The sequence below is a fragment of the Sinohyriopsis cumingii genome, chromosome 2, assembly GCF_028554795.1.
Source record: "Sinohyriopsis cumingii isolate HCF-2022 chromosome 2, ASM2855479v2, whole genome shotgun sequence".
NCBI classification, from domain to species: Eukaryota; Metazoa; Mollusca; class Bivalvia; order Unionida; family Unionidae; genus Sinohyriopsis; species Sinohyriopsis cumingii.
The window spans coordinates 120,175,973-120,191,467 of NC_142962.1; the positions used below are offsets into that span (position 1 = coordinate 120,175,973).

Here is a 15,495-nt window from a genome sequence, read left to right on the forward strand (position 1 = left end):
TCTAAAGCTTGATTACACACTTTGAAATTATACTGTAATTTCGACTACATTCCAAGTGCAATAACATCCTTCTTACTGCGCTCAAAATGAAATGGACATTATATTTCATAGCGTCTTTTTGATATTTACAATTGAAAGAATTCATATTTGCTCCATATTATGATTCCAAACATTCAATGACAGAACTGAAACACACTTCACCATGAGCCAAGACGTCTTCCTCGCTGCTCATATCAGTTCTACTTCATATGTTCAAACTGACACCGATAAATGCAGTCCATAATCACTAAATTTAGTAGAATCTACCAAAATATCAAAAATCACTTATTCAAAAGTCCACAAGGTCGTGCAGTATCCATCCCAAAAACTAGTTTTTTTTCATCCCATACAAATGCAGTAACTTATAATTATTCGTTTAACTCGATAAATTTAAATTAACTATGACATGCTTTTAAGTGTACATGAGTTGGTATTAGTCTCTCTAGAGATGGTATCCAACGTTAGTAACCTAAATTGACCTGGGATTCCATATAGTATTGTTAGATATTTAGCATAGGCGACCCACAAAGTCATTTTCCAGTCCATTTTGGTGAGAATGCTTTCTCGACGCATGTCACTCCATCTTCTTTTTACAATGAGCATCATGTTAACCTCAGAATGGAAAGAAAAAATATAATAAGATTTTATCGTCTGCAAGATCGATATTTTACTACTTTGTTTTGTTTTTTGTTCTGAAAATAACTAATTTTTTAAAATTATGGAACTGATTGTTGTGATCAGTGCTAGCCCGGCAATTGTACCATGTTTCTAATAAGTCACTTTCAAATCAATATCCACTTAACCGGATACCCGGTAGACTGCTGTCTTAAAAGTAGAAAAACAAATGCCTAAGGCCTCTCTATTCAATTTTTTTCTGTCTGTCCTTCTATCTCTTTGCATATGTGTATTTTTGTTTATATGTAATTTGCATGCATATCTGTACTTTTTTCTCTTTGCAAACAACAAGACCGCGTACTACTTGCAATGTTGTGACTGTCGTTGGTGTAAACAGCGGGATATATAAATGTCAGAAGTTAAGAATTTACTCCAGGCACTTATGACTTATCACTTATGGTATGATGTTGTTGTTCCGGGGATGGTAGCCTTAAACTTAGTTTCCAGTAAGTGCACACTTGTGAAGACAACGCAGTTTGGAGTAACCGGATGGTGTGGGTTTGGAGTGGTACAAAATAAAATCTAAACCGAATTTTTTTCAGATGGCTCCCATTGCATTAATAATATGTAAAAAAATGACATAGAGGTAAAATGCTCGTAGCTGCATCAAGAAACTTAATACAGGCGTTCGTTGCTTATACATTTGACATTAAATGGAAGTAGAAACAAAAGTTTCTTATCAGAAAGACTGTTTATGCTTTTCCGTCCTTATCTGATCGAAGATAAAAGGCGAGAGTAACATCATTGAAGCGGTCTCTCTAGTAAATTTTTGTTTCCGTGCAGAGTTGTTTTGTACATGACAAACCGCTTTCATCTGATCCAAGTTGCCGTTACTGCGATAAACTAATATATCTTTCTATTTAGTGTGTTTCTGATTGTATACATATACATTTTGAAGCAAAATATTAGAGTGGGGGGGGGTCACGATTTAACTACTTGTCAGTAATTCGTTCGCCGAAATGCTAAGGATTGTGAAACAATGATAAGGATAAATGAATATAGATTTTAAGTCAATATTCTTTCACAGCCAAAATAATCTCAGAATGAAGCATTTCGATTCAGTGAATGAAGAAGCCTAGCGCAGTGTGTTCAGAAATTAGCAAAATATATCAATTAATCTTGTCTGCAAATGAGACATGTAGTTTTGCATTTAAACGTTCTTAAGTTTCAATATTTTGTACTCTTTCGCACATTTATTCTTCATTTCATCTATTGCAAATTCGTTTTTTAAATAGGACGACAAATCCATCCAACATATCTCTATGGAACTTGTTAGTTTGAAAAACAATGTAGTCTATACGTTTATAACGCTTTCCACGATGCTTTTGTTTCAAAATGTTTAATGTCTTTGCCCATTTGCTTTCCTTGCCATCCACGCATTATTCACAATTTGTTTCCTAAGTAGGTAGAATTACTTTTGTGAAATCGTGTAGGTTTCAAAGGCTGGTGTGTGTAGAGGCATCGTCTATTGCTACCCAGTATGCTTTGGATAACGGTATCACAATCAGCTTCATAACTGGAAACCATTCTTCTAAAGCAATTTTGATATGAACTTTATCGTTTCTACTTACATGTGCATTTTATGGGTTTAGTCTCATTTACCGACTCGTACTAGAATAAGCAATTGTTTCTTTTGTTTTAATATTGTGTCATCGATAAATACAACTCAAATACAGTCAATTACGACTACTCGCGTAACCATACTCGTATCACTTCCAAATTCATCGACATCGCATCATTGGTACATGATTGATTTTAACCGCTTTGTGGCACATGTTGGCACGTTTCTAAAGCAGAGAGGAAAGTAAAGAATATCGATAGTTATTGATCTTTTTGAAGAGTACTCATGAAGATACCAAGGAATTGCCCGTCGAACCTGACGAAGACTTGGAATAGTTTAAGATAAAAATTCTCTTGAAACATTTCCGCTGTTGGAGGAACACTGCAATGATATTATCTTCTGCAGGACAATTGTATTGAAAATTCAACTCTTTATAAGAACCCGACTTAAATTTACCTTAACAATTGCATTGCTGCATTTGTCATGTTTTCATATAATGTTATAGAATTAGTTATGTGGCCTGTATACCTGCCAAAGCGTCTCAGCATGTCGAACTGGATGCCAGCAATTTATGGATTTCATTCTTGGAGAAATTCTTAAGACGGTTGTGCGGAGTTGGGGTCCTTTTTTTTCATACTTTTGCTATCTGTTTTTTTTTTCTTGGTTCAAATATAAGCTGGTGCGATAAACAAGATAACTTTTCAATGTCTACATTTTTATTTTATTGGCTTAATTCATTTCGAAAATATAATCATCTCTCTAAGTATTGCATCTGGTTCGTTCCATTTAAAAAAGACGATACTTGAAAGTACGCTATGGAAAGTATTTAACATATAATAGCTTTATTTAAAGAATTACAAGTATAGTATAAGATATAAATAATCAAACTGATATGAATAAAGCAACACCATGAACACGAATAAGAATCTTCAGCTCTGAACATAGCGGAAAAGTGTGATTACAAACAGGACACTTTATACATCATTGAAATGGCAGAGCAAAACCAGAAGTAAATCTTTGACACTTAACAATCTTTTCTGCGCAACATTGTTTTCACAAAATAATTCTTTTACCAAAATTAGAAGTAAACATTTGCCTCGAATCGAACTTGTTTTCAGGATGAATGTCATGCCGATGGAAGCCATGTTTTGCCTATAATTTTACTGTCTGCTTTAATTCGCTAACACAACACATAAAACTAAAAGAAGAAACTTATCTCCACTGATTTTCATGCCAATGCCACTGCGTTTACTTCAAAAATTAAAGTCGGCATGGTTTTAAACGATAATTCAACATAGACTCAAAGTTTTTACCGACATTACATCAAAGAAATGGAGACATTGAATCAAACAAGATTTGCATGACATAAAACCATAGTACAATATCATGATACCATTGGAACAAAATACACATGGAATAAATTGAAAATAGCAAAGCGTTCCAAAAGGCCGTAGCTAAAAGTGTATTCAGCATTTAGGTAAAGTAAAACCATATATTAGAACGATTTAAAGGATGACCATGCTCATATATATATATATATATATATATATATATATATATATATATATATATATATATATTGTATTCTTTATTATTTTTATCATGATATGTTATGTACAATTTTAATTTGTAATTGACCATGTCTAAAATTAAGTTCATTGTGTAGATCACTAGGATCATTAATTCCGTGAACAAGATAATAAATAGCTTATCGTTTTCTGCATTTGTAGGTTAAACAGTAGGATCATTATCGATAAAGTTGAACATGTTTATTTGGGTCTGGGTCTAGGATAATGGAATTTCTATGTGAAGAACTTGTTGTACCTGATGTTTCTTATGTTCTTTTTTATAATATTAGTAACAGATTTTATTTCTGTACAACTTAGAATTTTCGGGACAAGACATTTGAACCTACATCCCGCCTCTATTTTCTTTCTTAGTTCGTATATCACCTTGTTTACCTGAAAAAGTATTCCTTTTTCGGATAGCATCAGAAATAGAATAATTGTATTGTTGTGTTTAGGTTTTGATTTGGGTGAAGTTATTCATTATATGCGCTCAATAATATTCTTATTCAGAACAATAGTTTGGAATTAAAGTAAATTCAGACAAGGACATGTGATTAATTGAAGGACTGTGAGTACATTAGTATATTCAAAACTACAGAAACACCGGTACCTACAGCGTTTGATCTTATTTCGAACACTACTTGAATTTAATTAGAATTTTATTTATTAGGACAGTGATAGAATTATTGGGGTTATATGAGATTTAATTCATAATACTGTATGTTCTTTTTAAGTTCTCACTTTGTATTTTTGGGAAATATATTATTTGGTGTTTATAAAACTTTCTTTATCTCTCTTTTTTGTTACTTTCATGAAGAACAGGGTCGCTATATATATATATATATATATATATATATATATATATATATATATATATATATATATATATATATTGTAACGTGCTCCACCCCGGGGTTAATTTCCCAGCGCAAGCTCCCTTATATTTAGAGAATTTCTTCCTGTTTCGATGGTTCGGCAATCCTCAAACTGAGACGTTGAATTGGTTGCAATAGTATAATGTACTGATAGTACATAGTACGTCGTCTGATAACAGACGAAATCTCTGTAGAAATAATGGCTTCTTATACTAGCTACTTATCCGTAAGGAGATTATTTATCTAAGTAAATAAACAACATAAAATTTGAATGAGAAAAATAGAGGATTTATTTTAGTCTTAACATGTCAATAAACAATTCAATATAATATAATTCACATATTCTCTTCCTAGTCAATAAATAAATTAGTATAACAGAACTTACATATACTTATAACCAGCAGTCTCAACAGTTAGTATTAAATAAGAATATTGATCAAATATAATTTACTGTAATACTTTTATAATGTTTATAGGGGTAATATTACAATCCCAATACAAACGGATTCAAATAAATAGAATTAACAGGCGAAACGGGTGACCATTTCTTTTACGATAAAAATATAAAGTCATACAAATGTACTGAAATAGCGTTATGGAGGCCCTATATCCCTACGTAAGAATATTCAACACTTTATCTTTGGCTTTGATTTTCCTTAGTACATAAATTTATTATTAAATTTTTATATTGCATAAATGAATGTATATTTTCTAATATTATTATTTCTACTTAGAGAATGATAACATTCCCGATCACTTTTGGAAGCCGATAATATATTGTAGTTGTATACGAACCCGATGCCGGTTGAAGGGAAACTGACCGGTTTGCGCGACACCCATATTTATAACCTTCGGTTGCACTACACAGTGTAACACTCCGCCAAAATAGTACATATTGTTAGCAAGTATTTAAGACTGAATAAATACTAAATATCGTTAAATTATTGAGATACAAAACAAACATTAAATGCTAATTATATTATTACAATCTTGATCGCAAACGTATGGTCAAACACTAGAATCCTTGTGTCACACGTATAAACAGTTAACATTGGCCTCCAAACAAGTTGGTGGTGCAGGAAAATTAGAACATGCACCATCCTAATGCGTTATCCTCGCAGGTGAAGGTAAGTTCATTATTTTTTTGTTGAGCATAACTTATTCTACTTAAAAACTAGTTATATCAACTGTTTATTGCTGTTCAATAATGACTGCATATACCGCGTAGTGGAAATCTGAGGTGCCTCCAATACGTAAATTGCCTCCAAAACAAAGATGGCGGACATCGTGAAATACATTGAACGTTGTACATAATGTGAATGATACAGAACATTTGTTTTGTAATACATCGAACTTAACATAGTCTCAGAATATCCATCTGCATATGAAACTAGTATATGTGTGATTTACAGCATTGAAACAATGTAAACCAATGATATGACACATTGGAGGTGCCTCCAGTACATAAAGTGCCTCCAAAACAAAGATGGCAGACATCGTGAAATACATTGAACGTTGTACATAATGTGAATGATACAGAACATTTGTTTTGTAATACATCGAACTTAACATAGTCTCAGAAAAGCCATCTGCATATGAAACTAGTATATTTGTGTTCATGTATTCATATATTGGTATTTACACAGTACTAACAACATGTAACGATTATCTTAGAACAAACAGTACGAGTAAACAATACGGCTGGTTACAAATCGACCTTGCTGCTAATTAATGCTTATTTCAAGTGTTTCCACCAAATGACAATGATTCTGCATGGGTATATCTAACACAATTATTTATTTCATGTATTATTTTCTTGGACAATTAATAATGAACTATTTTAACTTATCCTTACACGTGGTATGTTTTATATGGCGGAGGTTGGGGAGAACCAACAATCCCCGCAAATCATCTCTACGTTTAAAAACTTGGACGTCAAATAAGCGAATATATCCTGTCCTTTCTAGTATGTGCTTATATATAAGGCAAGATTTATCGAGCAAGTTCCAAGAAATGTAGCAGATTGTTTGATTTGATTTGATACGAAGTTCGCAATAATTCACACAGCGAGACCAGTATAAATTTCTTATCGGCATAATCAGTTAAAGAAAGCCTTCGTAACTTCATCTTCCTCAAATATCAAATTAGCATTTCAGGCTTTTGTTATCATAAATAATCTTGATTAATTTTGTATTCATTGTGTTCTCTGCTTGAGTATATTGATGGTGCCTTCATACTAGCTCTTTGACTGCTTTTTGTTATATTCCACACTTTTCAGTACAGTCGACACATCTTTTTTATTCTACAACCATAGTAGTAAACAGATGTTATCCGTGTCTGTCGTGAAAGAATTACTATCGAATGCTGGCTTAAAATTAATGATTTATTTTGACAAAATGTTGACCTCTCTACCGGACGCTTTAGCATGTTCCTTCCCTATCGCACAGGAAGCATCACCACCAACCACTGATCCTAATTTGAATCCCCAAATCTATCAAATTGTACATATAATTTGGGGGTCGAGATTAACCACATCTTGTTAGATAACTTATCAATTGTGAAAACAAGTATATATAAAGGTGAGATATACGCATGACAACAGTATATAAAAAAACAGAATTACGTCAAAAAAGAGACAATCATTATAACTTAGAAGAAATTGTAAGGCAGTAAGAACAGAAAAAAGAACAAATACAATGACGCCGTATACAAGAACAAACATATGCAAAAATATACAAACACAGAGACAAGAATATGTTAAGACGGTATTACATAGAGCACATGTCACATGAAGTACGTATGGACAAGAAAATATTAAGACAGTATTGCATAGAGCACATGCCAACAAAAGTAAATATACATAAGACAGCTAAATGGAAGGGATCATATAAAGAACGCACTACACAGAATACCACCTAATACAATAAAACGAACCACGTAGTGATCACAGGAATTAGACACATTTCTTTTGTACTGATCTGAAAGCTGACAACTGCTTTTATATCTACTGGATTCATTCCATGCATTGGACCTAAAACACTTAAATATTACAGCCTTTTAAACCAATATGCACGTGCATATTTAACGCTGATAGTGGTAAATCACAACAGTCATAACTTTGTTCACACAAGTTAGTATACTTCCACAATTTTCTCTATATCATAAGTGTAGTTTCAAATGTTTATAACTCCTAACATTTTCTTACAAGTTTCAATATATACTTAAATGTATTCTGTTACTCAGCAATTATTTCACTGGATAAAACGCTTGTTCAAATCATAACGTTTTTATTCGCGTAGGTTTACATGTCCTCGTCCGTCGTAGAAGCAGAACGGCATACAGGTATCTTGAATAATCGAATACATTTCCTTCTAAATCTGCTATCCCAGACGATGTAGATAAGTGGTTTTGCCATGGTGTTTAAGAGGTAGAAACGAAGAAGAAAATCACACAGAATTCTCTCCAAGTTGCTCATGTCATCCCAGAAGGTTTTGACAGTGGCATTCAGAAGCGAAATACCGAATGAAGGTAGATACGTCACGATAAACACAAATGTAATATTAAACATTATCTTTGTTAGTTTGGTTCTGTGGTGATGGTTGTGTTGTGTGACTGAGTTATAATTCGCATTATCTGATTGTGATCGAGATTGTATTGCAGACCCAGACAGGAATCGTATTAAACTTGCTTTTTTAGTATATCCTTTTACTTCTACCACATTTGAACAGTGAGTATTTTCTTTTGACACACATCCATTTTCTTCACAGAAATTACTCTTCGCACGACTTTCAATATCCACCCTTGGTATTCTCTCAGGTGAATTTAGAGTAAGCTTCTGGCATGAATGACGTATGTCATTCCCATTCACCTCTAATTCTTCAACAGGTTTCATTTGTGTTGCGCATGATTTTGATTCATCACTTTCAACAGCAGTATGATGTTTATCTCGTACTCTCATACAGAAGGATAACGTTAAAAATATGGATTCGATGTCTAATCTTCTGTTATTCGCATCTGCAGATTTGAACAATTTATCGTAGTACTTTTCCTGTTTTGTCACAGATCGCCAGATCAAGATGTAAAGCACAATGAGAACTAATGTAATAATTACGAAGATTAGTAGTGTAAATCCTGTGTACACTATCGGAAATGGGGTATCTGCAAAACTGTCATCAAAGAAGCACTGAGAACCCGTAATATTTCTTATTTCAATATGTTTTGTGTTGTGTCCATATATCAGTATGTATGGCGATGCCACTACCAGAGAACATGAAATTGCTATTAAACACGTACGTACAGATTCCAGGTTGGTCTGCTGGTTTCTGAGCGGTTTGCACAATTTCATATATCTATCAATAGCGACTATTACGAGCATGAACATAGACGCAGTCATTGGTAGTGTCATAAGGAAGGTCAATAGTTTACAAACAATGGGATAAAAGTACGTGTAGGGATTCATTAAATCGAAAACGTGATATGGAATTCCTACAACACATACTGCAATATCCAGTGCAGCCAGACAGACTATATATATTCTGGTGGGTCTTACTTTGTGGACGATGATAACTGATGTATTCCCAAGGAGTCCAAGCACCATAACGATGACGTAGAACACAGTGACTGGGACCAGAATCTTTGCTTCTGAATCATTAATTTCCTTGAGAGTTGTCAGAGGAAGATGCTCGGACTGGTTTTGAATATCAGGAATCAGAGTATCCATATTTTCTTCTTGGACATTGCAGTCTGTTCTAAAACATATGTAAAATTAATTAATCATTTTAAAATATATGAATTTCTTACAAATGTGTTGTTTTATTTTGTTTTGAGGGTTTGTTTTTTGGTTCTTTAGGTCCTTTTTGTTATTACTAACGTATTGGAGCTCTAAATGTCATCCGAATCGAGAAAATATTTAAATTTAGTCTCTGACAGTACAAGTCAGATATACGGTGATAAATATGAGTAGCCATACGTGTAGATGCGAAAGGTCTGAGAGTATCCCATATCGAAAATTCTGCTTTCGCCAAAAGAGCCAAATGAAGGATGTACTAAGCAACATTCCAGTGAGAACTACCCGCATGAAATCTATAGGAATATTATTTATTTTCTCGGATATAACAATTAAACACATTACGTTTGATTAATAAAATGTCACCCGAGTTCAAATTAAGGTGTTTATAAAGAGGACGTTGTACTTGGTCACTTCTCACAATCCTTTCTCGCGTGATCCACACTCTCGCGGTCTCAGTTTTGTTTTTCTTTGAAGTCAGCGGTAAAACGATAACGTGTATCTAACTATATTATTGTACATACCGATTTGATGCGGGTAAGGTTCAATACAATGTCGTTTCTATTATGGAAGACTTTTCCACGCTCCAACCTTGCGGTTTCGGATAATTCCATTGTTTCGATTCGGGATTCATATTAACCTTCCACTCAAACAGCATTGTCCAAATACATAGCTTAGGCTTAAAAATACATGTGGATATTGAGCTAAGAAAAGGCGCCCTGAAGTGCCTGTTTAATACATTTTAATAACGCTCAGAGTCTAACAACTGAATGTATAATTCTAGTAAAAACTGGACTCGGTCTATGAATGCAATATGTTTCAAACAATTACACAGTTTAATTATAATTAATCAATATTAATGCAATTTGTTTCCAACAATGACACAGTTTAATTATAATTTATAAATCGTCTTTCCACAAACAAATCGGCGTAGTGAATACACACACACACATTTCTCTTTCACAGTAAAAGTGTGGTTAGCACATGGGCATGACTTATAGGAGATGTGTTGCTTTTAATACAGGATACAATAAAGGACGTAAAGCTTTCGATGGTCACACCAATTAAACTGTGCTTGCCTTCAAATCCATGTTGTGGTGTTTACTCAGACAAAATGATTCAACCATGCAAATTTAAATTTAGAATGTATCTTTTGTGCCTCTGGAATGCATCCATCTAGCCTCTGGATGTATCTATGGGGTCTGAAATATACCTATCTGGCTTCTGGAATGTATCTATCGGGTCCCTGGAATACATCTATTGGACCTCTGGAAAGTATCTGTCCTACCTCTGGAATGTATCTATCCTACCTCTGACATGTATCTAACGGACCCCTGTAGCTATTAAATCTTGATTATGAATGTATACAAATCACAAATAAATTCATTACCACACCGCCATACACATGATAGTTTTACGAGTGTACTACGTAGCCAGTATTGTGTTGTCGTGCCATTAAGCCTCATGCATACCTACCTACCTACCTACATATGCATAATGCAATTAGGTCAGTGCTACAAACGCCAGTTATGCAATATGTACAAGTCGGTCCATCCATGCCTGACTATGTTGACTTAAGCTATATATCAATCCTTTGTAAAATATGGGCACTGACACTGTCAACCTTCATACTGAATACCAATTGATACTTTGCTGCCATCTGATGCATTTTCCTGATCGACGAATTCAGACAAATGGTTGATATCAGAATGTCTCAGCTAAAAGCGTGGAGATTGTACAAATATTGCTATACAAAGTAATGCCACAAATATTTTAAGAACGTACAATATCAGAGATTTGTCATTAGATTAACTTTGAACATCTACGTATATTTTCGACTAGGTTCTTACAAATACCGACTGTTCCTGTCTCCTAATATATATATATATATATATATATATATATATATATATATATATATATATATATATATATATATATATATATATATATACACACACACACACATTCGCACTTCATCCCACGCATTTGTGTTTGTCAGAAAGAACCGATCGTATATAAAATATACTGCCGTGACAATCTAAAAAAGAATTTTTAATTATGCACGAGATTCTATTATGCATTTTCAACATCTTTCTCCAGCTATAATAAACCAGTACTACTATTAATTAACCTCGACACTTGGAGTCTCGGTGAGAAAAATAGTTCACAACAAATCATTAGATCCATCACTCAAATACAAACATAATTACAAGCCCAAAGTAATGTCTCAAAATCACATATACTTTAACAATAAATGAAGGTCGGAAAAGCCAGATAAAATACAGAATATGAAGTTCCAAAACATTCGCAGTTGGTATGATACAATCATGAGGGGTCATCAGCATCAACCATTGTGATAGAGATCTAAGTGATCAAAACATAGCCAGGTAATATAAAATTGGTGACCACAAGTACTCTAAAAATAATAAACTGTCTTAAATGTATTTATTGGGTCGCATATATATTCACTAATGCAGAACCCCCACCCCACCCTACCCAATATAATCAAATCTACATAACATACCTACCCTATTTATGGTAACAGTTGACATACCTGAAATTGTTTAACATCTCAATGGAAATCATTCCGAGTTACACGAGATGTGTCCATATTGCTTACTGTCCACAAATAAAACCGGAATGTTGCATCAATAGTAAACTGAATTGTACATATATGTGTGGAATAATTGGAAAGCTGTGGTTCTCTATAGGACTCACGATACTATAACAACTTTCATTGGAAACCTACAGAAACATCATGATCTTACAAATTCATAACCTTCGAATTTCTGAATGCTCATGATGAAACCTATATTTCTCAGTATCCTTGATGCAGGTTTCTGTATACAAGCAAAAACATACCAGCCGCTGCATTTTTGAGTCTACGTGTGTTTGAAACATGCGTTTTTCAGTTCCGCGGCTATAGAATCGGTGCTAATATCAGTGATGAATGTTACAATATCACGTCAGTACAAGAACTGAAATTTCATCAATAAAAAATGATCATACTTTTATAGCTTTGAAATTTTACTTTACATCATTAACCAGTCACGTATCTCTAAGTACATATATGCTCTATTCTATGTTAATTCAAAAATGGTTCCCATTTATAAAAATAATCAGTCCTCTTAACATAGTTGTTAATTATAATGAATTATTTTGATTTAGTTTTGTTGATTTGACAATGATATACTACCTGTAAGGTTGCTTAAGACAACAGCATACCGACGATATGCAATATTCGCAATGATATCTCCATGTTGAAAATTGTCACCCAATTAACATTTACCCTCAGTATCACTTGTACTAGTTGTACGTTAAAATATAAACTTTGACTTGATAATTAAATCCAAATATAATTAGCATCACTTCTTGTTGCCTTTATATCATGAACGTATCAGTAACGACGAACCAAAATATTAAACATATACAATGTTGGAAGAATTATATGCTACGACTATATGGCCTTAATTTTTACAAGGAAGCAAAACCAGCACGTTTAGTAAAATTAACAAACAGTTTATTTATCCAAGTTGCTATGTGAAAATTTATATGTAATTTACAGTATTGTGAATTAAATCCCAAATAACGCTAAATGTTGTACCTCAAGTCCAAACGAATAGAATGCTCTAAATGAATTCTAATACTGAATGTTACGCAGAAACAAAGGACTTCAATAGGTTGATGTCCCATCAGTCTGGATGCATCAATATGATATAATCCAGAATGTCCCTTGAATAAGTTTCAGATATCCCCAAGATAGCGCTTTAGTCAATGGGCACTTAGTAATTCCAATGAATAATGTATATAAATGGTTCTTTTCAAACCATATATGAGCACAACAGAAAACGATTATACAGACTGAACTTAAAACGGGAGTTAACAAATTCGTTTACTACAACCTTATATAACAACCTAAAACAATAAAATGAACAGGATATGGGTCCTACCTCACATGCATCAACTGACATTTTAAATAGTTGACAGAAATTTGGAGCTGAGAGAACATGTGTACTCTTAAGAATGGCCTTTACTTTATCAAAAGCATTCTGACATTCGTCAGACAAATGAAAATTGCTTTTCTTATTCATCAAATGTGTCATAGGTTCAGCATTTATTTAAAATATTTAAGCAAAGTATCTCAAAACATCACATCAGATGCTTTTTCTTTTTACTAACAGAAATTGGGAATTAGAGATACATTGACCTTAATTTATAAAGGTTTAACTGGTCCATGCGCCAGAATGTCCTGAAATTGGCTCCCAAGTGATTTTTCCAGGTATCATTGTCAATGAGTGAGGTCGTCGATGTTTTCATCTCAATTATATAGACCATACCAATTGGACACAATCAAACGGAATATTGACAGTGCCGCACTCTACTCCCTGAATAGGAACACTATCACAGAAGAAGACTTCCCAGGCAAAGGAAAAGTACCTGATCATTTAAAACTTAGAAGCTCAAGTATTCCTGCAATCGGGAGCAATCTGTCAGAATTACCAATAAGTAATAGAGAACCTTTCGATATAAATGAGTCATACTTCTCCCGTATAGAATCAGACTAGAGTTTGTTTGATTCAACCAATGTATTGATTTCAGAACTAAACTATGAACTTGACCTCTTTGAAATAAGAGCATTTGGGACAGCTCTGTCTTTTTTGTTCTGTTGCATATTTTTCATCCTGTAACAATCACAAATGACTTGCCCTTTCCTTTTAAAACAAGTGCACGAAGGAAGAGATAAGGATTTATGTTCATTCTTATCAGCTGTTTGATATTTAAATATTGTGCCATATTGAGATTTGGATGTACTCATATCAGACTGAGAGGACTTTTTCTTACCAAAATACTGTTGAGATGAATACTTATTGACAATCGAAATTTTGTGAATCATGGAATAATAATCAGCTGTTCTTGCGGCATTATGAAGATTTCCACCTATTGCTAATCAAGATAGACCTTGATATCACTTTGGATACAATTCTTGAACTCGTCAATTAATCTGAGCATTCTGAGGTTGTTGTAATCTATTTTCTCCCTTCTTGGCTGTACACCACCTTTCAAATAGTTAATATGTATCCCTTGCAAATTCGAAACTGGCTTGTCCCGTTTCTTTTCTACAATTCATAATCTTTTCTCGATATGAGTCAGTTAACAACTCATAACCCTTCAATATACATTCCTTAACCACGTCATAATCAGCATTTTTTTGAAATGACAGTGCAGTGCATACTTTATGAGATTTGTCCATAAGTACACCTTGTAATAACAAAGTACAATACTCTATTAGCCATATGATTTTTTTCAGCAATTTTCTCTAAGTGAGGGGAGTATTTGTATTCATCTTTATCTTTAAAATGTCGATTTAAAAACTTAGAGGGGGACCGATTACAAAGATCTATTTAATTTAAACGATCCACCTCCACCAGCGATTTCATATCTAAAGATGTTTTGGCCTACTTTCATAAAACTTAAAAGCTAACTAGTATATGTTTGCCACCCCGCCCCCCACCTGAAAATAATCATGCCAGGGCCTTCATATTTTAAATTAAACTATTTTCCGATTCTTTAAACATAAGTTAAGAGCTAATCTTTTTAAAATGTATACCAATTTATGACAACTTACTTAATACACCGGTGCATATATAATGAACTTGAAGAAACGTCAGTACAACTCGTGATATTTCACATTATATGAGTCCTTTCTCCGATGAGTCTCTTCTTACTGGCTTCAGATTAGGAATGCAACAGGAACCGACTGTGAAACGTTATATCCCGTGTTTGAACTTACTAATCCTCAGATTTCCGGTGCAGATTGCTTCATCGATAAACACTTGAATTACTAGTAGATGTACAACATATCTGTTTCGACCAGTGCGATTGCGGTAACATTGGGCATTTGGAACAGCGTGGAAAAAAAACATGTGGCTCGCAGGATGTTTGAAGCAGTGAAGAAAACAGTTTTAAGGGCAGGGAGAAAGAATGCAC

General features: G+C 33.6%; 1 protein-coding gene across 2 annotated transcripts; it reads right to left on the minus strand.

The window, feature by feature from the left end:
- Positions 1-4,990: 4,990 nt before the first annotated feature.
- LOC149805700 (cholecystokinin receptor type A-like) lies at positions 4,991-15,234 on the minus strand. 2 transcript variants are annotated; one of them, XM_089950351.1, is made up of 2 exons: positions 15,134-15,234; positions 4,991-9,466 (listed from the first exon to the last, which is right to left on the minus strand). In XM_089950351.1, the coding sequence occupies exons 1-2, from the start codon at positions 15,148-15,150 to the stop codon at positions 8,020-8,022; spliced, it is 1,464 nt and encodes a 487-aa protein (XP_089806477.1). In that variant the 5' UTR covers positions 15,151-15,234; the 3' UTR covers positions 4,991-8,019. The 2 variants fall into 2 exon arrangements, with proteins under 2 accessions (XP_089806477.1, XP_089806478.1); XM_089950352.1 differs by lacking the exon at positions 15,134-15,234 and adding an exon at positions 10,029-11,272.
- Positions 15,235-15,495: the final 261 nt, after the last annotated feature.